Source organism: Struthio camelus, chromosome 8 (assembly GCF_040807025.1).
Source record: "Struthio camelus isolate bStrCam1 chromosome 8, bStrCam1.hap1, whole genome shotgun sequence".
Classification (NCBI taxonomy): Eukaryota; Metazoa; Chordata; class Aves; order Struthioniformes; family Struthionidae; genus Struthio; species Struthio camelus.
This window is the reverse complement of record NC_090949.1, coordinates 36,213,564-36,241,222: the sequence shown is the minus strand read 5'-3', so window position 1 is coordinate 36,241,222 and position 27,659 is coordinate 36,213,564. Positions and strand designations below refer to the sequence as shown.

The following is a 27,659-nucleotide window of genomic DNA, read 5'->3' as shown; positions in this document are numbered from 1 at the left end:
TGGAACAGAAGTATCGGCATAGGATGCAAACGCTAGGAGAAGGCACCACTTTCCACTTGGTCGTTAATATCTTCTGCATTCCCTCTCCCCCAAAAGTGAGCTCATCTGCAGATAAGAGAACTCCTCCTAGGTGTAGGATCGAGCCTACAAATTTTAGTCAGCTGGCAAAAAGCACAGACCTCGGTAGGAGGCTGCCCCGCGCCGGGCAGCTACCCTGCATTTGGGCACCGTCACCTGGAACCGCGCTGAACACTTCGGGGGGGCAAATCCCCGAAGCAGCACAGTCAGAAGTTTCTCCGGATGCTTGGGAGCAGCAGCAGCGAAAGCCGCTGTGAAGCGCAGTCCCTAGGGAAAGTCTGCTCGTGCTATATGCTTGAACTGGTGCGTAAAAACAGGAGCACAGAGGAAAACAACTCCCGGTCACTCTGCGTGCCTCTCCCCCTGAGGGGCACGAAACGTCCCCTCGGCCTCAGACCGCACGGCACGCTGTTTTGCGCCTGTGCGGGCCTTACGGGGATGATAAGAGATGCATTTGACTTGCTCCTTTTTAAAATTTATTATTCTAAGTAATTTAATCTCTGAGGATAGGAGTATAAAAAAAAGAAGTTTAGAAAAAGGAGATAACCGAACGGCACAGCCGGACTACCCAACGCAGAGGCTACCGGCAACCAACTCGGCTTACTGTACTGAAAAGTTTGTTTCCTTTTAAAGAGCAACGGCGAAGAGGCAGGCAACTCTAACCTGCGGACCAAGGCGGGCGTTTGCGCTCAGCGACAGAGGCGTCTGGGGCTAACCCTAAACCCGTGCAAAATGGGGCAGGCGCAGGAGCGGCTCCTCGGCAGAGTGCTCCGCGCGACAGGAGCGCCTGCTCACCGAGACGCCCTGGGAAGGCCTCTTCCCACGTTTAAAAAAAAAATTGTTTTAATTTTAAAAAAAAAATCATATTTTAAAAATCTAATTCATTTTTAATTTTACCAAATTCAGGGAGAATGAATGGGGTAAAGGGATGACAGTGAAACAGCACAGCCACATCTAACTACGTGGGACAAGGCAGCAAGCTACGATATTCTGAAGCGACCGCTCTGTTCCAACAGCCAAAAAGCTATTAGGAACACGAGGAACATTTTAACTTCGTTTTCAAGAATTAATTCCTCCTGGCTTGCTGAAGGAAGCTGCATTAAATAATCTGGTGCATGAATACTCTATTCCCAACTGCCAGAAGAAAAAGAAAAGACTTACTTAAAAATGGAAAAAAGAGATAAGTTTCAGTTCCAGATAAACTAATGTTGTAATTTAAACCCACGCAATAGTTTCTAATGGAAGTATATTAACTCTACTGTCTTCTGCCTTTTTTTTTTTCCTTTAAACTAAGAACTGTTTGGAGACTATAACTGCATGTGACTATAATCTTTAGAGGTCATATGTACCTAGGAATCATATTCCCATCTGCCTAACTTTGTTTAGCTGCTCTTTAATCACGCTCTAGTAACCCAGGCCAGCAGTTGTAAAAGTGAACTGAACCATCTCTTACTAGACAGAAATCAGAGTTTTCATTAATTACGCTTCTCTTCTTAGAAAAGGGCATATTTTCTTAAGCAAATTTCCCTGTGAAAAACCACAGACAGTACGCCTGACTGATTCTCCTGCCAAAAAAGATAAACAGATGTTGTGCGGTGGGAAAACGCAAACAAAGCCAAGGTGTCGCTGGAGAAGAGTAGAAGAGCAGTGGACTAAACTCTGCTGGACTCACGGTGATCTGTTTACTAGCGCCAAGTTAAAAGTTACCTTCTTACTGGTGAGATATTAAATGGAGTGTGTACAGAAGCCACCTGCTCAGTGAAAACCTTGGAACAGACTCCAAATAAAGAACGAGGAACTAATACTTCTGAAACTTTGCAGTGTTTATAATAGGAAGATTTAGTACTAAATCTTCCAAGTGGCATGCAGCTCACGAGCATCTTCAGCGTTGCAAATCTCAAACCAGGGGGCTCTCAGCTTTCAGCTGGACGCCTGTCCAGAAGAGCGTTGAAACAAAAATTGTCTGGTCTTTTAGGAAAGGATCATTTCAGTACTCGGGAAAATTTTCATAAGAGAGAGACTGCACTTCTCATGGCGGTTATATTAACTCTGTTCAGAATAAAGAAAACACTAACACTATCAACTTTAAAGAAAATACTTCAGAATATCCCCCCCTCCCCCCCCTTTTTTTTTTTAATCATAGAAGACTAATTAAACACTACTTCTGATATAGTACAATATTTCTTTAGCTGTATGTAGTGTTTTGATCCCAAAAGCAAGGACCGGTGTTTTCACTGTTTTCTGCAACCTTGTAAGTACAGGCCAAGGTTTACAGGCTTCTCCTCACGTTCGTTTTACTCGTGAAAGCCCTGCACAAAACTCCTAAGTGCTAAATTTAAATAGCCCAGGCTAGAGGCCCTCAGCATCTCCTGGAGTATGGACGGCTCTTTAGTTAAAACAGTCGCGTGGACTGAGCTTTGTTTGCAGGGAGGCGGATTTCTTTTCACCTCTCGCTCCCTTCCAAACATCACTCTGGTACATACAGCTCCTACGTGTGAGTTAACCTCAGCAAACTGCAGGAAATTTAGAGATTAGCTGTCTTGATGAAAAAGTAGATCAGTCTACTTGGCTACCAGCAGAGAGGGAACACATCCAAAACTGCCATACGAAAGAGCTCCCTTCTCCCCCTCCTACATCCTCATCTTGGATACACAAAACCTTGTCTCATGTTCGCCTAGGAGCACGTTCTCAGCCAATCAATCTTTTCTTCTACACACTGTTATTATTAAAATGTTAATAAAGCTACAGAATATAAACCTATTCATACACCATGGCTTCAGTATACTATTTCCACTGCATCCACACAAGGTTATATTCCAGTTCATCAAAAACACTCTTAAAAAACAGCTTTGGTTTTCAGTTCTTGGACACGTAAGGATCACCCAGCGTATTTCTGCCCTACCCAAAGCAAATCTCTCTAAAAGAGAATTAAGAGTATTCTTGCTTGACCCAAATCTCAAACCACAAGTTACCTGGAAGAATGGACCGTGTGACTGATGGTAACAACATAGCCAGCCCCTCCAACATCCAGGTAGGGACCAGTGAACGTAATCAGGCCTGGATTAGCCACCGCGTGCAAGTACCTAAGGGAGGCCAAAAGAAACATTAGTGAGGACTGGTTACTTCAAACTTTAAGGCAACGTGCTTGATTTTCCAGAAACACAGACAAACACTGAATTCTGCACAAGGTGAATGTGCTACTGAATTAATGTTTTCGTTCATGGATTTAAAATTAAACAAGTACCCAAGCATAATTAAGACCCAGAACTAAAACAGACTAGTTCAACAAATCGTTTCTCAGTACATACAACCATATTAAAATAGCTCAATTCACTTCAGGGTAAGTTATGTATAAAGCCATTTTACTCATTTTTTCCCCCCGAAGAACGTACGGCTTGGTGCCAGATGAGACTCAAGCTCTCAAAGCAAGCACAATCAAAATCATTACATGGCAAACGCAGGGGAAAGTATGTCTCATAAACAAAACTGACACACGAAAATTTAGAAAGATGTCAGAAAATAATTACAAACTACAATTTCTTTGAAAAGTACGTGTCAACATGAATATGCCACAATCCAGTCAAATACCTTCCTACTACAATAGGAGAACGCATAAAACATTCTAATTGTTAAAATCACTTTTCTGCATGAAAAGGCTATTACTCTGTTTTTTACCCCCAGTACACATACTGGCAAGTTTGCACTGTGTCGTGCAAGTAGCTTACCTGACTTGTACTTTATTGCTAGTCTTACTCTTGCTTGCATGTTCTTTCCAAAACACTGCTGTTTGGCTTTATATATAAAACAAGTCACTATCTCATAAAGAAATCAGTAAAGTGTGAAAGTAAAAACAAAAAAAAAAAAAGAAAAACAATATGGGAGCTTTTAAAAACGGACACGTGGGATTGCAAAAGTATATTCAGCTCATTCACAACATGAATACACCCCATTTACCTTGCCACAAAAAAAGAGCACAATTCCATCATCTTATCTGTCAGCAAAAACAAACAACAACCAAAAAGGAAGAAACCTGCAGAAACAGTAACCAAAAACTACGGTAAATATTTTTCAGGGGAAACACGGGTCAGGAGAGCTACATGCTGCCCAATGCCCCAAGCAGTTCAGAGCCTTGTAAGGGCTGGGATCTGAAGTTTGCGTAGGCACTGCAGCCTTCCACTGGGCTGCTCGCAGCCACGGCGTCGCAGCACCTGGCTCGTCCGTTTTTAACGAAGCGCCTGTCAAAACACACTCAAGGGTGCTCTCGTGTCTCAGGCGCTCGTTTGTAACCTATACAAATATTTTCCTAAATCAGACGCTAGTGCATAATTAATAGCGCACAGTCAAGCCAGCAAATTCCTATTTTGAATTAGTGAGGAAATCCACTGTAAACAAAACCAAAAAAAAAACCAACCCAAAATAAAAACAAAAAAACACATTAAAATATTAATGACTAAAAGTGCCACAAGGAGCTGAAAACATTACTGAGAGCCAAATCAGCTAATCCCTAAAGGATGAAAAAGGAATGACAAGATCAGTACTGCTCCTTTTCTGAATATTTATATTCCCATCTGCTATAGGAGGCATATGAAGCAGAAACTATCACTTAAAATAAAAAGGCTGAAATTAGAGCCAATAAAGGCTTTAGCTAGCTGTATTTAAGCATGAAGCATTTTACCCATTGTGAAAACACTGAGATAACGGCTTTGGGCCGGCCTCAATAAACAGGTTTTCTATGAAATCAATATTAAATATTTTCCTTAAGATAATCCGAAGCTTTGATAATGGGACCCTGCAACTCACCATTGTCTCCGGGTGGGATCGAAGGCTTTGTCCATGAGGGAGCCGGGGTAGATGCGGAGCACCCCGTTGGGGGTTGCTATGTACCGGCGCACAATGTAGCTGTTGAGGCTACTCATTTCCATCTGTGTCATCCATTCATCCGTGACGTGACTGGTCGCCATCACTTCGTTTCGGACAGAGAACTGCAAAACAAAGGCAGAGCTGGCAGGGGTCCCTTCAAGGCGCGCATGAAAAGATAATAAGCTGCTTGCGGGGTTTCCTAAAGACCTATCGGAGATCATCTAAACTCAATTACTTGTTTAAAATCTTCTCACACCAGACAGACCTCGCACATTCCAAGCAGGGAAAAAGCTGATTATAATGAAGTATCGCTGTCATTAGCTCTGCAGCTTTGAGCATTTGCTTTTTTAGTTCAGGTAGATATCACTCCACTTGAACCCCAAGGAGAACTTTCTCATTTCTAAGCCTAAAAGCACCAGGATATTTCCCACTAAGAATTCCTTACCGCTTTAATTTTTCTAGCATTCATTTTAACAGTTGCCACTGCAACTTTTTTTTTTTTTTTTTTTATTCTCTCCCTGCTGCAGGAGGAGGTCTCTCTCTCCTCTCTCAGCTCTTCCCCTCTGTTTCCCTGCCAGCCTTGAAGCCCATTATCCTAACTCCACGTCTGCCCGGACAAGGAGGGGAGAGGGCTCCTTTCCACGCAAGGTAGTACCACACTAAACCGTCGCTGCAGCTCCGTAACACCATCAGCAGCAGGAGAGAAGCGATTCAGGTACTGTGCTCCTACCACTAGCACCTCACCATCCAGGAGGCCAACCCAAAGGCGTGGGACAGGCGGAAGGAAGGGACAGACAAGCGGCAGCACGGACAGCACACCTTAAGGCCAGGATTAGCGATCAGCCGAGTGTTGTCACTGAGGTAGGCGGTGTAATGCTCCACCATCCGCTTAGTCTCGGGTTGACTGAGATGTTCATAAGGAGAAGAAAAACTGCCTGCAGAGAGCATTACTGTAGGGCTTTCTGAAAAGAACAAAATATTAGAAAATTAAGGACAATGAACTGCACGTATTGTACAGTAAACCCACTCCTACCATGAATGGGTCTCCAACATGGTGTTCCACATTGGAGCGTGACCAGTGGAAGGACCTGCAGAGATGCACTCCCAACTCTTGGCGCCCGCTTCTCTGCTCTCCCATACGTCAGCATGGGACGTTGCAGGCTGTAAACGGACTGTGCACGAGGGTGAGGAAGCGTGAGGACAACCATCCCAAACAGGAACACTCATCAGCACAGCCCGCAACCCGAGTCACCTTCCAAACTTACTTTTCACGCGCACTCCTACAACGCAGGATACACAGTCTACGATGAAGTACCCATTTCACAGTCCTCTAGGCATAGCTTTGGCGGACCATCTGGCTATGCTACTTTCTGTTAAGTAGCCAACATATTTTTTGGTTTCTGGTGATAATCTTAATTCAAGCAAGGCAAAAGGAAGATCAGAAGTGGCTCTCTACATCTGACATCTGCTTAGCTGTTATGTGTAGACTGGAGAGGAGATCTTAATGAGAATCCAGAAACAGCTAAATGGGATTTTAGCCATGAAAGTGTAAAATACATGGAAAGGGAAGCCCATATTGGGAAAACTAAGGCTGGCATCAGTGGTGTAACTAATAGCATCATAACATAACAAGAATAAAGCTGCGAGGGGAAAAACAGTGTATGGAAGAAAGGGGGACCACTGAAGAGACTCAAAGATGGAAGTATCCCCAGTGGGAAAGGCACTGTGGGTGCTGCAGGAACATAACAGTCGGATCTGGCCCCAGGGAAAGCACAACCCAGTATTAAATACCTGCACCCACAAGTCCAAAAATGCTGCATAAAATAGGCTAAAAGCGGGGAGGATAATGTAGCATCATAAGCTTAGGCACACAAAACAGCTAAGTGAATTCAACTCTCACGCAGGGCAGTGGAGAGCAGAAATAATACCACAAAATCCAAATTTCCAAGCCAGCTCTCAACCCAGCGGAACATGCTAACTGTCCATGAACAACCTTTCCTGTTTCAACATACAGAAGCAAGAAAGTTACTCCATTTATTCTGATCTCTATATGCTGTTAGGCAGATTTTAGTGCCATTGCTCTCAAAGTCTGAACAGTTTCTGAATGCTCATTTTCTGAAAGACCACAGAACGTGGTTTCTCTAAGAAAAGAGGGTTTTGTCATAAAGCAGAAATTAATGATCTAGGTCTAGGCTGGATAAGGCAGAGGAAAACACAGAAGAGCAGCTTGGAGCGCCAAACAATTAACACACGGAGTATTACAAGAGCAAAAGAGGAACTTATTAGTAAGTATGTAGCTGTCCGAGGCAACTTTCAGGACAGACTAGAAAGTAAACTTTTATTGTGCAGACACTGCAACACCTGAGAGGATTTTCTTTAAAAAAAAAAAAAAATTAAAAAAAAAAATCCATGATGGTGATGCAGGGCTGAAGGCTGAGAAGAATGCCTTTTTCTGAATATTTGATCAAGGGAACCAGATTTCTCAGGATGCAATGGTCTCCAGAGAAAAAAATTGCAGACTAAGTGAAGTGGTCTCCCTTTATTCATATTCCTCTACAACACATCACTATACATCCTGTAACCATATGCACTGCAGTCATCACTTATAAACTTCTATTGTAGTCCTTCATCTGCTTCGCAGACCACATAGTCTGACTGTATTTTCCCTTGCATGAAGTTTTTCCACTTGCCAGCTTAGTACTGAGTTTTTGGGAAATTTACCATTTATATCTTGTATTTTTGGATATAAGACAACCAAAACTAGGCACCACCTTAAAAAAAAAGGAAAACATTCTGTGTTTTAAACAATTGGCAAAGCAGTTTCTCTAGGTCTGTCAAGTTCTTCCACAACTCCTCCCGTCTAATATCACTCAGCTATTTGCAGCACTGCAATATAGCAAGAAAATATCACTATTCTGTAATCTGCCACAAGACCTTCAAACCTTGCCACAAACAAAAACAGTTAATTCAGAACTTTTCTGTAAGGTAGCACAAATTTTAGAGAGAACCTTACTTTTAATACTTATTGTGAAAATTTACAACTTGTGATGCTTATTTAAAAAACATTCTATATTCTTAGGATATATTATATTTCTTAAAAGATTTTCGAAATTCCCTATCCTTTCCAGACAACAAAGCTTCTACTGACATGTTGACTCTCCCTCTTTCCAAAATGTCTGAGCAACCACTGAAATTAGTGTGGTGGAACAGAATCAGTTTAACCCATCAACAGCAGAAGCACATCTTTTCCTGAAACGTGTCAGTGACCTGAGAATCCTTATGCGGGTACAGAAGGTCTGGAAACTTCACGCTACAAGAACTCAGAGAACGTTAAAATTCCGAGTTTCCCCCAAAAGACGTTAACTTCTGACTCCAAGCGTATTGAAGGTATTAAATACTTATGGCAGTGAAAAATCTGCATAAATCCAAAGTCAGCAGAGCAGCAGTCCCGCGTGACCGGCAGGAACTTCACCACACTCAAGTTATTTGCCAATAAGCTGCTTTACAGCCAAGAGAAGAGAACAAAGTTTTACGCGAGGTGTGACATCTCTCCCCACCCCATTTTCTGGGAACTAGATTGAGCAAGGTTCACTCGGGGCAGTTCTCCCTTAACCAAATGAGCAGTGCCGTTGCGCTCACCACGTAAGCGCTCACCAGAGGAAGGGCTGAGCAGGTTAGCTACGATCAAGCAGAGCTGCACGAACGTAACGCTAATTGGAAAACATGCCTTGGAAAAAAAGCTTCTCAAGAGGAGAGTAATTCCAGCGTTTTGTGGGAAGAGCTCTTCCTCCTGCCACACTCTACAGAAACACGCACAGGGTACAAATTAAGTGCAGGAAGGCTTTACCTAAGGTTGCCAGCTGCTTGAAGTGCAGACAGGCATTAGGCTGGCCCAGCAGATCCAGGCGATGATACAGGAGCTTGCTACTGGGGACGGTGTTGAGATTCTTAAGCTGTTTAACAGGTATTTCTGGCTGTATCACCACAACACACAGAATAAAGGATGTGTCTTGGACCTGAAAAACACATCAAATCATCAAACAAACAAAAATGAGGTTTTATAGCATTTGTTTTCTGCTTAGCCCTTATTCTCTTTTCCTGAATCATGTCATCCTGTTCGGGAAGGTGGCATCCCACCTAGCCATACTCTCCAGGGTCACAGTTCCCACCCTGAAAACAGACAACTCCCTTTCCAAGCATCTAATAAGGATTCGATTCTGCAGCAAACAGAAAGGAGAACTAGGTAGATAAAACATTCAGACCACATTGGTCTCCATGCAAGATAGAGACCTTAGTCTTCAACGGTCTGATTACAGTGACTCAGTCCCACACAGCCACATTTCAGACTGAAGTAAATTATCCTGTACATACTGAAGCCACTAAGTTGTGCAAAAAATACTTTTCCAAAGTCTATGCCCCAAAAAATATTTATTTTTCATTAAAAAAAATATATTAAGAGCTTAATTTTGTTGCTCAGCTGGTCACAGTTTCTCATGCTGTTTCACGGACGCTTTTTGAAGCATCGTTAATAGGGAAGAGGCTGCAGGTTCACAGCTGATGAAAGAACGCACTGACGTTCCCACGTGAAGAACACTGACAAATTAACTGTCAAGAGTTAAGATTTTATCTTTACCACTCTTAATTGTGTATTGGATGTGTCACGTGCTTTGCTGGTTAGTGTATTTTCTAAGTATCCTGAAATATATTGCACTAGCGAAACTTTTGAGTTGCCCAGCTGCTCTCTAAGGGTGTCTGATATCTAACGTAGCATTCACGATTAAAAAATTAGCTTCAGGCACCCTCCTGTGTGAACTGCTATTACACAATGACAGATTTAATCTTTTAAGACTGCTCAGTATAATCTTTTAGATTGGATTTTTAAGTTAATACTGTGAAATGATCCACAAGCACCCTACTAAGTTTGTTGCCACAAAGAAGTTGCCAATTATTTCTAGCATCAGCAAAAGCTGCCTGGCTTACATTTAGTTTTAGATTCCCATTTTAATCCCTGGGTCAAGACTGATGTCCAGATGTGTTCACAAACTAAACTGAAGGAAGACAGCTGCTAGAACCTCTCTTATTTCTGTTATTGGTAAGGAGAAAAAGAAATAGCTCTTATAACAGGTAACATAGCCTGTTAGATACACATCTTACTCAGTTTCAATAAGGCAAAGTTTTATATAACTAATGTTTATAAGAAAACTCTTAAATTACAGCAAATATCATTAACGGCTACTGATACAGTCCTTTTATCTAGTACGTCCTAAACAAGGTAGGAGAACAAGAAGTTGACATTTACCCAATTACGTTAACGGATCACACTACGCTGCCCAAAACATAGTAACAACCATAAAAGAATTACTTAATACTAAACACTGCCTCAGCACTGTTCTTGAACTTGGTTTCAGGTAGATATTTATGCATCACCTGGCTTGCAGTTTGACATACAGAGCAGTATAGATTTTCTTCCATTGGGAAGACATGGCTATAATCACTATGACTGCACAATATATATGTCTTACATAATGAAATGAATGCCTGCCTTTAAGAGAACACTCGTGAAGAGAGAGCATACGCATGTCCATACAGACATGTCTCTGAAGATCACATGGTAACAAGCCTGCAACTATAATTTCATTGGTTCTTCACCTAATAAAAGCATTCATGCCGTTCCTGTATAACTCAAACCTCTCATACTTCAATGTTAGCAATACTTCATATATTCAATATATTAATATACTCTTTAAAATTTTAAGTTACTCTATGCTACCATGCAACAGCTTCATTTTAAGTACTTACCATTTTCCAGGCATAGCTGACATTGTAGGCTTCTTTTCCAACTTCTCTCAGTTTGTTTACGTGCCAAGACAGTGAGGAGTTCACAGGGACTGTGATGATCTGACTGCCCAGGGGGATGCTATATGGGCAAAAATAACATCCTGCATTTTATTAAACACTGAGAAAGCTCTTAAATAGAACTCATCTGCTACACTTTCATAAAACTATCATAAGGATGAAAGGGTTAATTGTTATCCGTCTTTAGTGAAAAGATTGCTCCAATTTGCTGAAAATGCGTTTGTGCACCAGCATATTTTAAGTCAAATCTATCTTTTTCAACTGAAAAAAAAAGAAAAAAGAAAAAAAGAAATAACTTAAGCCTTAAAATTTTCTACTCTGTAGATTCATACAGCACATGATCATAGCTCATCGTTTCCTGACACAGTATTAATACTGGAATGGTACTCAGTTACTATCAATTTAAATTCAGAATAAGAAAGAATAGGCAGACTTGAAATTAGACCTAATATTAGTAAGGTTTAAAATTTGCAGAACTGTTCATGCATATCACATTATATCTTTGCCTACTCTAATACTGCTTTCAGATCAGAAGTGTTGAAATTCATGCTTGAAGACAAGGGCTCTTGTTTACTTTAACGCTGTGCCAGTTCTCGAGCAGGGAGTTACGTGTGAGAGTTGCAATGTTGGAAACTAAAGTATAATTTCTTCAAAGCTCACGTGAGACAGTGGGAAAGAAGGGAAAGGAAGTACATGCAAGACGTAGAGAGCGTCAATAATATGGATTACGGTCCCGTTTAGAAGTCCTCCAAGCATAACCTTTTCTAGAAAAAGCAATTATATGCAGTATCTAAACTGCACGCTTAAAAGAGAACTGAGCTAGTTAGCCAGACAACAGTATCCTTGCTCCGATTCTGACTTTTTCACAGGTTTTGAGCAGTATTCCCCGCACTTCTCTATCTCTGATCAAAGTATCAGGATAACTTACCAGCCTGAGAGAGGACATGTGGAGAAAAGGCCTGGTAAAGGACCTTGAAAATGAAAGGACTCTAAGCGCTACTTTTATTTTAAATGAGGGCACTATGGATGGCAAGCTTAGAAAATAAATCCAGATTCAACCAAAAACAATGAAAAAAGAGGTGGACAGGTGGAAGGATATATCCCAAAGTGGAAATATGCAGGCATGGAGCAGAACACTGCGAAAGAATATAAGTATAAAGGAATTAACAGGAGTTGTATATCTTAAATAACACTTCAGCTGCTGGCACTTCAATACTAAACAGATTTCTGAAAATTGGAGAACACTTAGAGAAGAACATCAAAATTATTAGAGGGAAGAGGGAAAAGCAAGGAAAAATATCAGATGGCAAACAGCCAGTCGCCAGCCATATGGTAATTTAAGATCACAGTGTTAATCAGCCATAATAACCATCTACCAACAGCTAAAGTAGCTGAACTTCCAGCAGGGAGAAGAGGTATGGGGAGTGAAACCAGATACTACTGCATTAAAAGTCCAGATCGAATGTTTGAAAAATCTTCCTGACTTGTGAGATAATAAAGACTTTCCCCTAGATAGGCTGTGGAAACCACTGCTTAGCACACCAAATACGATGAAGAAAATTGGAGGAAAAATAAAAACGGAATTGTTCTGCGTTTGTAAAAGAAGATGCGTCCCCAATTCCACCCGCGCATCCAGATATAACAGGAAAAGCAACTTTCAATGATAATAACGATGAGGAATCTACACCATATGTTCTCTTAAACTCCTCTCTAAAAATACTTCCAGTGCCCTTAGGACTGCTAATGTTCAGACTTGCATCCCAGAGTCCTTACCTAAGGATGTTCTGCCGCACCAACTCAAACTTAGGAATGTTCTCGTAATGAATAATGTCAGTGTGGAGTGGCGGTTCAGACAGCAGGTAGGGCCTCGTAAGGGATGGATGCATAAGAGTGTATCCTAAAACATAAATACATAAAAGCACACACTGAATGCATCATATCAACTAAGCTAAGGATAAATACAGAGAGAACAAAAAACAGTAACCACATACAAGCGCTCCTCTTATTTTTACAAATGCTTAAAAAAGTAAACAAGGAACATTATCAATGAAGTTGCAAACTGCAAGCTTGGCAAGTTGCAAACAAAAGACAGGTAGAAGAACCAAACAGTAGAAAGAATATGGGATCAGAGGGAAAAAAAAAAAAACACATGCACTCCAGTTTTGCCTTTTGCCCTACACACATAGAAAAACTCATTTACACATGTAGAAAATCCCCTTTAGTAGCAGTAAACATTTCCATATCAGAACTCCAGTCCAGAAATTTCAAATCATGAATCCACTTATAGTCTCTAGCTGTCCGGCAACCCTTAGGCAAAATTAACCAAAGTAGTTACAATTAATCTTTTAATAAATATTACAATGCCCCACTTATAGATTAGAGGCATGAGAGCTAACAGTTTGCTTTTGATGGTTAATGACCTCTGTGGGATAGGAAAAGATTATCTGAACCAAAAGTTACCTTTATTATCTATCAGAAACGTGTAGGAACCCAAGGAATCTTGATAGTAGGTGACATCTTCCAAGATATAGGCAAGATTAACATCTACTCCAACGATCCCCAGCAGCAGGTTTCCGAAGTAACAAGGTTTACTTACAGTCATTATCAGGCCTTAGAGTGAAAGAAATAACATAGGAAACATCAGCAATAATCTCCAACTAATTATCGTTAGAGAAAACAGAGCACGTGCGTTATCACTTCAAAACGTTACACACTTACACCTTATAGAGTATTCCATGCTGGAATACGGACAAGAATTACAATGAACTACTTCAGGCGAAGGGAGACTCCAAGTGAAAAGAAACAATTTCTCAAGACTTCACGGAGTGTTAGGCTGGTGTCACCCAAATAGGATCTTTATGAATCACAACCTGGGGTGCTTTACCGAGGACATATTAAGTGCTTACTGCATTTTCCTTCCTAGGACTGACTGATATGCTGCCCCAGCGAAGGGGTAGCAAGAGCACTGCTAGTACCTGATTCAAGAAGTCCTGCCAGCCATAGATAGCAGGCGATGTGCAGGATCAGGAGGACAACACGGAAGATGGGAGAAGCCTTGGCACCAGTCATTGACAGTTGTGCTTGAGATGCCCCAGCAGTGCTCCCAGCACACCACTGCGGAGCCGTGCTGGAAACTAGGATACAGGAGGAGGCTGGGCTCCTACTGGGAGCTGAAGAGGTTACCATGGCCGGGTTTTCTTAGCTACGCTAATTAGTTAATTTTACATCTTTGATAGCGACCTAAGATTCATTTCATTTAACCTACATGATTTCCTAAAACATACAGTACATTTAATGTTTTGGGTTTTTTGTCGGCTTGCCACTGTAAGGCAAGTGGATGCCTTACAGATAAGAAATGCAGTAGCATGAGAAGTCAGGATGTTATTATTTTGTTCCTTTAACATTGATCTTTAAGGAAACTCCAAAAAAGAGAGAAAATTTGTACCTGTAAAGCAACAATAGGGATGAATTATTGCTCAACTAGCTAGATATTCAAAATATTAAACCTCCTCTGCTTAACTAAATCCCAATACAGCCATTATGCTGGGCATTATAACCATAATCAGTGATTTGAGAAGCACCTTGTGCATGTAGGAAGTCTAGGCAATACCTTATTTCTCTTACTTTCCACACCATTGCTATTTGGAAATTCTGCGACCCTTTTCTTTCAGACCAATAGAAAATTAATTTGCTTACATGCTTCCAAATACATCTTGATATTTATGTAAGACAAACCTTCTCTACCGCACCATTTCTAATCCTTGTGTTGCTCAAATTTTCTATTATACGTGGATATGGCTTTGTGAGAGATGAATAATAAAAGCTTAATTAGGTTTGAGAAACACAGAAGTACCCTTTTGACTTAGAAGAGGTTCTCCGGAATAGTCTTAACCCACACAGTGGGACTCAATGCTCAAGGCAAGTAAGGCCATCCTAAACTCAGAAGTCCTTGAGAACTACTATTTGGCATAAGCCTTGAATACTCCTACAGAATATCCAATAGAAGAATATCCAAAGTTGTGAATTGAGAAATACAGAATTTTTTAAACTGTCAAAGCAATACAAACTCACCACTATATTTCTTATCATCAGTGTGACATTTTTCATGTCTCTTTACAGAGCACCGGAGCAGAGTTAGAGAAAAGTCAAGCAAGTTGCCTAAGAACAAGCAGAGGCAGAGGGAGCTGAAGGAGCTGTAGCCCTCAGCTTCCCAGTAAATACACTGATTTAGGAAAGGCACCAAAGACTGAAGGTAAAAAGAGAATCACTGCAGCTTGCAACTGAGGAAGCTTGAGCATCTGCAAAGCTTAGGGGGACTCGCAACAGGGTGCACGTCCAGCTGGGGGTGCTCTGCCGGCACCGTGGGAGAAGCTCGACCCTGCTCCCTTCCTCTGGTGCCCACAAGAGCTGCAAAGCATCATCAAGCACTGCGAGCTTATCCTGAGCACAAATGAGACTGTAGCACTTCTGTATTTCCTACGCATGTGTGCCATCTTAGATACAGGCTGATACATTCCCAAAAGTCTCTACAGGAATCTGTGTCTTTAGTACCTCCGTTAGCTGATAGCACTGTTACATATATATAAAGCTGAACATACAGTGTTTGTTAATGTGGCATTTAGTTTTAAGGCAAAAGGGCAGATCCATGCACTAAACAGATCCATTCCACTAAATCCAGTTTATCCCCAGCTGCCAGCCTGGCTAGGTCAGGTCATGGACAGCCAGCTCAGGCGTCCTGTCTTCTCAGCTGCTGGGCAGCCCGGCAGAGGTCAAACTGTGCTGAAGGAAGAGCTAAGCACAGAGAGTTTTGGACAATATTTAACAATCTCTGTCTCTGCCATTTGCTATGCTGGTTCCTTTCCCACTCAGAGAGGGCTGCTTGCCAAGACCGTCCCGGCATCGCAGCCTTCATGCTTTCAGCACGGGGCGGGGGAAGATGCTAGGCTATTCGGACAGAGCCACTGTTTGGGGTGCAAGGAGAGGAAGGAGCAAACTGCAGCAGGAACGGTGACTCAGAAGTCACGTGTGTGGCTCCAGAGTGGAGGAAGACTGGGAGGCTCAAACAATCACAAAAGAACTTCTCATCTCTTTTGCTGTGGGGACTATACAATCCTGGGAGCCTGCCTGTAAGGCAGAGTCCATTCAAGCCGTATATTAAAAGCACTGTAATAACGAATCCTGCAATGGTGCAGCATGGCTACGGCTGTCATTTCAACTTGAAAAGATTCCTCCCCCAAGCACAAAGTTACCTCCACAGACTAAATTTACGGAGGCCGTATTCGCACACGCGCATAAGAATAAGTTTCACTACTGAGAATCCAATCAAAGTCGATCCACTCCATGTCCTATTACCACTTTTTTCATAACCAGACCTTCTGCAAATGTAAAACCTCACGTGTATTGCTAGCATGACTGGCTAATTTTACATTTGCCTCGCGAACGTGCTTAAAAGCATCATCTTTTAAGTCTACAGTACTTTTGGGAACAGGTAGGCAAAAGGAAACCTAATCTCTTATGTTTTTACACCTAAACTCTGTGTCCTAAGCACTTACCATCTCCCATTTCATCCGAGAAAGGCAGACTGAAAACTGCTTCATCAATCATTCGGTTGGGGAGGTTTGTATAGAATCGTCCAACGGTAGTTTCTAGGTTACTTAGCTGGTTTAAGACCATCATGCTTCCCTTGATCACAGGTAAAGCTGTTCGATCCGGCACTCCGTATTTCACGGAGTTCTGCTCTGCCAGGTCTCGGAGAAAGGCCAGTTCTTTTAAACCTGTCACTCCCTCTGAAAAAGGGGGATATAAGGAATAATATAAGGAAGGAGATGAAAGCAGCTTACTTTCCATAAAGACTCCTGTATCTTACTCGAAAGCAAGACAAAAGTGAATAAAAGCAAAACAACGTGTATGGTTATACCGTAGGATTGAATATATTTAAGCAATCAGGTGAAGTGCTGAACGACTATTCATATACGATAATGACTATTACGGTTTTAGGAGAAGCACTCAGCCAGCACAAAATTTAATAAGAACACCTCTTAGGTTCTGTTACACTGTGCAAAAATTCTACACGTTGTTCACATCATCACTTTAAACAAAAATTTACGTGACCTATAAATCCACAGGACAGCCGTTTGTTCCCCACATGAAGGACCAGGAACACGTTATACGCCCCTGAAGACAACAGGCTTTGCTCTTTAGCTTAAACATTACAGCTTCACGTTTTACCCAAGTCCCAAGTTCAATTCCTGCAAACAAATCAATCAAAGATTTTTGTACTTATTAGGGCTCCAATGAGTATTTAAACTTAAGAGTGAAATGATACATTAGCTTAAGTATTAGTTTCCCTGGTCAGAGTCTGTGTGCCACTTCTAGTAACGTTAAGACACAGAGCCTTCTAGCTGGAAATGTTTTCCTGGAAACGGCTCAGGATGCCAAACTACCGTGTGAGTGACCTGCATGTTTTACTTCACTCTTCAGTTAGACCCTAAGCTATCAAAGCCCTTCAGGTTATGTTTGATGTGACGTTCACGCTCACTGGGTATGACCGAAATGGAAGTCAGCCGTACCCTCTCGTTTTGCAGCCCCAGCAGACGCTGCCAGCATCAGTAAGGCAACGGTTATCAAATTCAACTCAGGCCAGTTGCCACTAGACGTTTTAGGCAAGAATATTTTATATCCTGAGCAGCTCCACTTTGACATATAAGCATGTATTGACACATACTTTCATACACCAAAGTCGTAACACCTGAGGGTGGCCGAAATCCATTAACCCCCTGCTCCTGGTAAGGCGAGGAATTACGCTTTGAGGAGTTTCATACACTAGCAGCAGTATTAAAGGGAACTTTCATCCACCGGCGATATGACGTTTCTCACCGTTCATAAGCGCGTAAGTGAGAATCATTACTGAGTTATTGAGGAAGCCATTTTCTTCATTGATGACACGCAGAGTAGCCTTTTTATCATCTTCTGAGGAATCTTTTGATGTAATCCCAGCTGAGAGATAAATTATGACCATATCGGTATCTAAAAAGAAATATATAGAGCAGGAAGTACATTAGAGTTTTAACTTCAGAAGTAACGCGGTAAGAGTTCTCACATCCGCTTAAAAACACACACGCGCGCGCGCGCTGCCAACGCCTTTATTTGCAAGCGTCACGCATCTACAGGGGATAAACACACTGGAGCCTTCGGCGTTTTCTTGCTCCTTGTTAAACTCCAATTCCCAGCCTTGCACAGACAGCCGTTCGTTTCGGCGCCTACCCGCTACGCCGAAAAGCGGAGCTGCCCGGCGCGTCCTGGCCCGGCCGCAGCCAGGGCAGCGCGTCCGAGCGGAGCCTGCGGCCTGCTGCGCGTCTCCCAAACCGAATCCACGGCGAGGGCGTAACGAAAACAAAAACCACCCCGCCGCTTCCCCGGCGCGACGTTAAACCCCGGCAATAAGATAAAACGGTCGTTCCGCGACTTGAGGGCGGGAGTTACCGTCAGACGCGCGGGGGGGCCGCTGCCGCGGAGGTCGGGATGGCTTGCCCCCTCCCGTAACCTGCTCCAGGCCCACGCGGCCAGCGAGGAGCTCTGCTGCATCCCAGGGCAGCGTTTAAACACGCGCTGTACGTGAGAAGCGCGCAGCGCTTCCCCCGACCCGTCGCAGCTGCCTTGCTGCCGGCCTCAAACGCACCGAGCGTGTAAATTCAAAGCGTTGCTTAAACGCAGCCCTGTATCGTCATGTTATTTCTCAGTATTAAAAGCACTTCACGCGTATATTCAAGGCTACAGCGAGCCTTCAGCCACCGCGTAACCTGAAGCACGTTGCTTCAGCTGGCTATGCGCCAGGTCTCGTTCCCCCTGCTTTTTGCTGTGCAGTCGGTAGGAACGCGCTGAACGCTTTCACTCGCGTGTTTTGTCCTAGCGACTTGGAAAGACTTTTGGCCAGAATTGAGTTTTGATACTAAGGAACACGCGGAACCGTTAACTGGTGCAGTGACGTTAGTTGTGCTTTTCCTTCAGGAGTTAAAACAAGAGAAGACTGTTTAAGCCAGATATTAATACAGTTCTGGCTGTACTTTTCGGAGAACTATCAATCATTTTCCCAGGCTACGGCACAGGTGCTATATACTGCAGCCAGGGCATGCTGCTCCACGGTATAAAAGCTGCTGGCTAGCAGGAGTGACAGAGCAGAGAGGTCTAAGGCTGCCTCAGGGACCAGTGCTAAACCCGGCACCTTATCACTCAGCAGCTATGTTATTAGATACACTACACTTTCCATAGGAGCAAGAGTCCGTCATGTTCCAGCGACACTGTATAATGCACGCCTAGATATGCGCATAGGACCTATCTCCCAAGAGCGCTCAAGGAGGGCGGGTAACGCCAGGGCAGAGCGTTCAGCTACGCTTTGGGAGGAAGGGCTGCCGAGCAGACCTGCCGTAAGGCAGGAAAGGCGGACGTGTTCACAGGCACAGCTCTCCCGTCGCAGACCAGCGGCTCCCTTCCAGCTTTCCCCGGCCGCGTCCGGGGCGAGGCTGCAGCGCGGTGGCTTCCCCGGCACACCCGCACATTGTTCTCGGGCCACAGGATGTCAGCAGCGCGAATAACAGTTTGCCTGGGTTTGTTTTTCTTTTTTAGGAAGACGAAAAGATTATTTACAAGCAAGTGAGATGTGTTTTATAAACATCCTCTTCTCCAACCTATTGTGCCTCACCCTATGGATTCTGGAACATGCTATATACATAGTACATCTTGAAATCTTTCTTGCTTACAAAAACACCAGAATCCAAAGCGTTTGCCTTGTATTTTAGGTTTCAAGTAGTGGGCGCCCCCAAGTTCTTGTGCCTCAAAACAACTGTTTTGTATGAAACCTAGTAAAAATGTGCAATTTCACATTAATGAAGAATATGGCAATATCTTCTTATCACAAGAGCACCTGGGACATCAGGGATGCAGGAGGATGCTGCAAGACTCTTCAGCTAAGCTTCCTGGAATAGCTACTAACGAGTTATACATCTCATCCCAGGCAACTTCAGCGGTGTCGGTGGTGGGTTTTGGCTAGGAAGGTGTACCCTTTTCATCGTTTTGCCAGAGGACGGTAGAAATCTGCCCTTAACAACACTGTCTTTCAGCTAAGCAAGGTACAGACCGACACAGGTTTCACTAAATATATGGCCTAAAGCTCAGAAGCTGCCTGAACCTTTAATAACAAAAGCACCATTTTATCAACGGAAGGAAAGCAACCTGAAACAGAAGCATATGTCCTTAGTCTTTGCATTCTCATTCCTGAAATGCCTTTTTGTTTTTTCTTTTCAAACTTTCATATATTATGTACAGCGATCTGAACTGGCGCCCTTCAGGACAATGAAAAACTTGCAATCATTCGAGGGGGCACAGCATCGAGCTACGGGCTCTGCGTTACAGCAGTGAACTGACGAAAACGATAAATATCAGCCTGCTTTCTCCACCTTGCCGTGGTATTGGCAGTGTTACTCGAGCCCAACTTTGGCTGCGTTCAGAACACAGCCATCAGAGCCTGCTTTCCATGGCTTCCTGGCAGGCAAGCGCGTGACTCAGTTTCCCATCCACCTTTTCCCGTGTTTTTCCACCACATCCTCACAAAAAAAAGAAAGGGAGGAAGGAGAGAGAGGGAGGGAGAGAGAGAGAGAGAGAGAGAGAAGAAGAAAGTCCATAATGCATGCACCATTCAAGAGGACAGATGAATGAAAGTTCAGCCAGGCCAACATCACACTCCATAAAACATCACCCATAATCAATATTCTAAAAACAAAGGACCCCCCCCCGGCACCCCCCAAAAACACCAAGCCAAAAAAAAAATTTTTTTTTTCCTTGAGAGGCAGTGATCTCTTCCCTAGGATTGCAGTTAAGCAGATTACACATAATACATGTATGTTTTGGCAACGAATCAATGAAGCTGCAGCATCAACTATTTTTATTAATAAGACCACCCCGCCATCCTTGGGAAATAATTCAGCAATCTGGCAACTCGCTCCTGTAACTTCATATCACAACTCAAAACAAAGGAAAGTCAGCAAGTGAAATAAATCAGAAGATAACGGCCACAGTTCAACAGCCACTAATGTGTAGATTCCAGATCAATTAAACGCTACTTGATAAAAACATGTGCAATTTTTTTTTTTTTTAATATTCACAACATTACACTCCTTTGACCTTTGTCAAAGTGAGAAACTCGAATAAAAAAACTTGCAAACCTCAAAAATAATCAGGATTGCACAACAAGAGACTTACTTCCTTGGAGTTTTGTGCCATTGTTTGTATTTCGTATCAACTGAAATGCCTTTTGAAATCCTACTGCGTGCTGGGTAGGGCTGTCAGATGACTTTATACTGCTAACGAAGGTGGACATCTTCCTTTTTGTCTCACTAGTGGCTGGAGACAGAAACGTCTTATAGCACTGATCCAGTGAGCAGGTTCTTACTGTGTCTGCCACGGTTAACACAGAGATCTTAAAAGAGAAGAAACTATATTGGATTACCTTACCATTTATAATTCTTTACGTACCAATATAGAACACACAATGATAAGCCAACAGAAGAGATTCTGTGGATTTAAAATTCAATTGTTAAAAAAATAAATGCCTGAGGCATAAATCCATCAAATTTGAAAAGGATTAGACTTAGGGTGATTTCAAGAAAAAGAGACTTTGGTCTTTGTTTCTCAGATGAAGTCAGCTTCATTCTGCTCACGCATAATACTTACTATACTGTTCTGAGCAGAAACCTAAGTAAACTATAGATATCTCAGAACAAAATCTGCATAGAGCTTTTTCAGTAAATCCTTGAGTGCCTATAGAAAAGTGGAGTGCTTGTGGAAAATGAAAGACTCCTAAGAAACGTTCACACACAAAGCGTTATGGTTTTTAATGTTTCAGTGAAAGTGAGCCAAACCTACCATCACTTTTCACCCTGTAAAGAAGTTAAGGTATGCAGTGGTAACACTTAAATATGTGTATAAGATACCAGTGCTGATAAATGAGTGGCATACTTTATTATAAATTATGACTGATGCAAGCAAGCAGTAATTATTTACCTGTATAACAGGTTTCAAAATGACTAAGTCACTGACCAAGTCATATATGTTTTAAATGTATTTTCTTCACTATAGCTCTATACTCAAATACTTTCAACAATTAAATTTAAGTAATATAATTCTTGTAGTTTAGGAGAATTCATAATACTACATTAAAATGCTCTAAAAGCGCTAAAGTCAGCTAGAAGCATTTTCCCCGTGCTATTAATGAGCACACTTAAGGCAAAGATTATAACCAACAGTACTTCAACTAATTTGAATGAAACTCACTTCAAATTAAAAAGGACAAACAAACAAAAACAAACAAGGTCCCACTACTGGAGATCTACTGAAAGTAGAGACGAAGCCGGGGACTGCTTGCGGTCCTACAGAAGCACTTTTTAACCTCCTGTGTTGTGATCTCCGTTTTCAAATATTCTGGGACTTTCTCATTGCCTTGTAGAGTATCTGTAGCAGAGCCAGGAAAGGAATCCTGATGTCTTGGCATCCGGCCCTTTGCTTTACCCTTCTCCCGCTGGTAACGCGGTTGTCTGGGAATCTTCCAAATGCTAATTACATTTCAGATCACTCCGGTACAGCAGCAGAATAAATCATTTCCATTTCCACAGGCAAAAAGACAGCCTCAGAGGTTAAATGAGCTGCTCAAAGCAACCCAGGACCTCAGAAACAGGGGCAGCACACTGTCCTCCTAACTGCACACGTAGCACAGTGCTGTCCATTATCAAAAGTCTCTGCTAAGATGAAAGAGCCTTTAAAAATTACTAAGAAACATGGTTTTGCTTTAGATTGGTGGTTTTCCCTCCCCCCCCTCCTTTTTTTTTTTCCCGGTTTGTGGATCTCTGAACATTTCCTAGCAGTAATACAGGCTTCCAAGAGCAAGTTCAAGCCTTCATCACCCATTAGAGGTAGACCACAGACCCCAGGAGCCCACGGACCACAAGTTGAAAACATTGCTTTGGACAAAATTGGAAAACATCGAGCATAGTTAAAACCAATGAAAACATGCTCATTGCTTGAAGAAACCTTACCTTATCGTGCTCATCTATCGAACTCAGAATAACTTGAGCAGCATCTTTGGCAATCTGAAGCTGCGTCTCCGTGACCGAAGCCCCATGGTCCACAATGACAACTATGTGCTTAGACTGAGGTCTAACAGTAGAAACATAGACAGGCCTAAAGTAGAACAAAACGCAAACCAGGGTCATGAGTCATCTTACAATTTCCACTAGAATGTTACGAGTGCAAGGAGTCAAGAATTAAAAATAAAAACATCCCACAAAGCAGCAACAAATTACAGAAGGAATTTTTGCCTTTACGAAAAGGAAAGGGCATTTATGCTGGGAAAGAACAGCTGTGGATCTGAACATTAGCTCCCAAGGAAACTACTGGGAGCCCAGAGCCCAGCAGGAGACAGCCAGAGGAGGCCCCTGCTTTCACTCCCCACCTGGTTTTTGAACACAAGGCAGGTGCCATAAACGCCGGGTGCCACGCATCGTACTCGCATGAAAAGGTAAGTGCAACAGCGGGTATTTGCTGGTTCCGTGACAAGTAAGAACCTGTGCAATTGTGTACAGTTGTGTTAGCAGACTGCATTTGGTTTATCGTGAGAGAAAGCGTCTTGCCAAGAAAGGTTTTTCTATTAGTGCCCTGGAACGTATTTCACACAGGTCGTGCTCCACAACCCTTTGGATCCGTGCAGTCATAAACCGTGCTGCCAATTTTTGTCAAAGCCTGGTAAAGGCTCTCAGTACTTCCACGTGTATGTTTTTTTGCTAACATCAAAAAACATATTTTCAGTGGAGCAGCGTTCAGATACAGTTCAATATTGTGAGGTATGTGTGAAAGGTTTAACAAGTTCTCTCTTCAGGGTCTCAACCTGGAACAAATTAGAAGGATCTTTAGCAGGGGGGAACGACACAGGACTCTTCTTCCTCTTCAGCCCAGACTCAAAGCTGCTTAACTCCACCTATGAGTTTTGGAGATCCACGTTTTATTATATCAAAAGCAACCACAGAAATCTTATTAAGAGTAAAGGACACGCAGAAGATTTTGGACAAGGCACTGCAATAAACAACTGGCACAAATCAGGTCTTAACTGCCAAAGAGCCTGCAGCTCTACACTGATATTAATACCTAGAACTTAAATAGAGCGTTTGATCTTAAAAGCACTTCACTATTAACTGATTAAACCATCTAAATTACCCTCTGAGGTAAACACTAACAAAAAAATAAAATGAAAAAATCCCTAATTTAGACATGGTGCAACTGAGACAAAGATCATGCGATCTGTATAAAGTCAAAACTATTTTCAGTGTCAAAATTCAGATGCAGGCTCAGGTGCGCTGGCTCCAGGTTGCCAGCCCACACCTTTCCAAGGGCACAGCATGCTTTAATCAAGCCCGGCCACTCCAGCTTTGACGAGCCGTGCGAGATCCCAGCTGTAAACATCTGATGGCTCAACACGGACAGGTCTCGTCAGCGTGCGTTTGACCATATGGAAACATCCTCGCATGGGCCAGCGTTTCCTCACAAACAGCGACTGACTGGTACCACTAGCTAAGCCGCGGCTGGACATCCTAACGCCGCTGCATTTTCTCAGAAGATCCCAACCTTGAGTCTTGATCAGTCTTATAACATTCATAGGAAAAGGTAGGGGAAAAAAAAATACCACCACACTGCAGCTGCTTTGCTTCATACTTACAGAGTAAACCGGTCACTAGCCTGAGTATGACGATTACGTCTCTATCTGAACCTTAGGGCAATTTCTACAATTGTATCAATAGAAAAAGACAGTTTCCCCGTTGCAGTTCCCCCTCTCTCCATGATGTGCCGGAACTTTTGAACCTCGGGTGGAGACTGGCAAAACGCTCCTCCGTGTCCCTCCCAACCTCTGTCTTCCCAAGCCCCCTCCCAAAGCGCTGCACCTGCCGACCGAGCAGCACGTGTGCTTGCTGTTTTATATACGCGGGTCAAGCATGAGTCAAATTCAAGAGTCAAATTTGGCTATGGGCAGACCCATAATGTAAAAGTTACTGTTATATAGAGGTGGGGAATCTGTATGTATTTTATTTTACCTTAAAGTTACAAAAAAAGTGATAATTGGTGCTTTTTTTTTTTTTAAAAAAAAGAAAACTCAAGAGATCCTAATCAAGGTTACTTATAAACGCTGTCTTCTTGGCAAAGTATAATGCTGAAATGAAAACACTGCCAGAGGAATACAATTTTAGAGCCTTGCCCACTAAATTGTAAGAAGTCAAATCATACCTGCTGCGGTGCTCATAGCTGCCTTTGCACCGGAACTTGTGGGCTGGGAAAACAGTGAAAATGCCTTCTTCTGAGCTGAAATACTGCCACTTGATTCCTGGGTTAGACTTCAGATTATCGGCAAGAACTGAAGGTTGAAGAGGAAAAAGGGAGTTACAAAGGGATGTCCAGTCTGGAGGCGTGTTTAGTCAAGGCCTCCCTGATACGTGCTTGGAGAAGATCCAGAGTCACAACACCAACTCCGGGTAGTGCTGTTTGAGGATTGACAGAATTTCGCATCATCTCTGCAAACAATTAAAGTCTCTTGGAAATTAACATTAGATTTTGTTTAATGTGCAATGACAATTCTTGCATCTTTGAAGAAGTTTCTAGGAATTACACACTAGAGAGCTCGATACTATAGCTACCTCACTAAGAGGTCTTCTTTAAAAAGAACATTTAAAAAACACTTAAGCAATTTAAATAACTGATGGCCAACAATGATTTGTATGGTATACCTAAATGGTGCTTTTGCAAGTTTTCCCAGAGGCCACCTGCATGTGAGTGCTGCAAGAACATGGCAGATCCACCTAGCGCAGGAGACTTGTCTACCAAGAGCCAGGAGAAGACGCATAGCAAAGACTGTAAGACCAGGGAAAACATGTGCATCCCCCTATGCTTCTCTGTATGCTTCTACAGTACACTGTAACATAGCAACCTATTAGATATTTGTGAATGTTATAGCTTGTTTCTAAAAACAAAACCAAAGCAACAGGGTGATAGAAAATGATGGGAGTTTGATGTTTTAAAAAAACCCTAGGTTTAAAAAACTTTTCCAGAGTTTCAACTCTGGAAAGAAGTTCTCATTGTGCATATTGCCTGTTTAACACCTAATTTCCATATTGCTGAATTGCATCTTGCAGTTAGTGATAGTTCAAAAAAAAATTTTTTTTTTTTTAAATACATTTTTCCTGGCCATGAAAACCTGCACTCTCATTATACAAGTGATTGACAGGAGCCTGTAATGGCTCTTCCAGTGTACGTGTACCTGGATTCTCCCACAGCTGCTAAGTTGCTCTTTCAGCTGTTCTGCTAACACAGCTTTACCCACAAAGGGCAGGCAAAGGCCAAAAAGTACCATTTCGAATGGACTTTCACATTCCGATCCACAGAAGAGTCACCCAACCAAAATTCTCTCTCCAATACTTGCATAACATTTCTTCAGTAAAACTGTGGGCCCAAGAAGCCAAGGTGGGAGCAAGGCAGGAAGCGATTAAGGCAATTACCTACACACATACACTCTTATGTAAACTGATACACGCATTGTCCATGTGGAGTTTTCAGAAAGAAAAAAAACACTTCTAGTGTTAAAAAATGCATATACTTCATACTGAAATAACACCAAAATATTAAATAGACATGCTGTTTACAACTCTGTAACCCAATCTATTAACATCACCTATTCTTGTAACTGGTTAAAAATGCTCGCATGAATATTTAGCAAAAAGTTTCATGCACAAATGCGGGTCCAGCAATACCTCACCATACAGAAAGCGTTGAAAGGAGAAGATAAAAGCAAGCACTTTCTAGTGCTGCGTCCACTGCGCTCTCCTATTCGTATGAAGGACAGGACAGGTACAGCTCCTGCTCTCTGGACTCAAGAATTTCTCCAAGTTTCTCATTACCCCTGTGCTATAATCTACAGGGCTCCTCACGTGTTGCTCATCAGGAGAAACAAGCACCGGTGAGGAGAAACGCACGGTCTCCTCCCTCTCAAAGGGTTATGCAGTGGCTCGTGGCTTGGTTGTGATTCTAGCCACCTTGACTGGGCATCACCTCCAAGCTCCCGTTTTCGAAATAATTATGAAATTCGGGCAGAATGACGATGACTGCACCGAGCAGTTGTAGAGCAACTTTCCTCCAGGTCTCTCAAGAACTCCTCTGCGGTAGGTGAATATTAATAACTCATTGTACAGACAAAAAGCAAAGAACGAAAGACATAAACGACAGATCCTCGACTCACGCGGCAGCCAGGAACAGAGCAGAATATATCTGCAGGGTACGGATCGCAAACCCACTTCTATTTTATAGACCGTACTCGTTCTCCTTAAAACGTACTTACTTTCCCATTAAAATAGGCAACACTTCAAAAAAGAGAAAAATCTTTTGAGGAAGCACTACTCAACACTGTAACAATAAAAATCATTCAAAAGCAGTAGGTTAGCAATATTAACAAAACTGACTGCATCCGTAAAAAACACAAACCACCACCAAAACCAATGACCAAAGAAAACATCCCAGGGCCAAGATCATTCACAGGAAAAACGTACTTGATCAAGAACATTTAAGACGTTAGGCTAAGCCAACGGAGCGCGTGGACGCTGCAGAAGGCACGAGCAGCCCGAGCTCCGGTTTGCACTTCTCCAACGGGGCAGCCGCGTGCGCGAGCCAGAGCCGCGGCTCCCGGGAAACCCAGCCTGGCGCGCGGATTCCTGCCTCGGAGCCAGCCGGCGCGTGCACCTCCCCGGCTCCCTGCGCACGCCTGACGCGAGAAGGAGAGCATTTCA

At 42.7% G+C, this 27,659-nt stretch overlaps 1 protein-coding gene across 1 annotated transcript in view; it reads right to left on the bottom strand.

Moving 5' to 3' along the window:
* Window positions 1-27,659, bottom strand: part of CACHD1 (cache domain containing 1) — a 120,562-nt gene that overhangs the window by 12,841 nt on the left and 80,062 nt on the right. The window contains exons 5-16 of the mRNA XM_068953434.1: window positions 25,114-25,240; window positions 22,878-23,022; window positions 21,049-21,265; window positions 17,671-17,820; window positions 16,347-16,580; window positions 13,255-13,404; window positions 12,568-12,691; window positions 10,738-10,855; window positions 8,786-8,954; window positions 5,758-5,900; window positions 4,879-5,060; window positions 3,051-3,161 (exon numbers count right to left, since the gene is read on the bottom strand). Of these exons, the coding sequence (XP_068809535.1) occupies window positions 3,051-3,161; window positions 4,879-5,060; window positions 5,758-5,900; window positions 8,786-8,954; window positions 10,738-10,855; window positions 12,568-12,691; window positions 13,255-13,404; window positions 16,347-16,580; window positions 17,671-17,820; window positions 21,049-21,265; window positions 22,878-23,022; window positions 25,114-25,240 (1,870 nt within the window). The remainder of the gene's footprint in view (window positions 1-3,050; window positions 3,162-4,878; window positions 5,061-5,757; window positions 5,901-8,785; window positions 8,955-10,737; window positions 10,856-12,567; window positions 12,692-13,254; window positions 13,405-16,346; window positions 16,581-17,670; window positions 17,821-21,048; window positions 21,266-22,877; window positions 23,023-25,113; window positions 25,241-27,659) is intronic.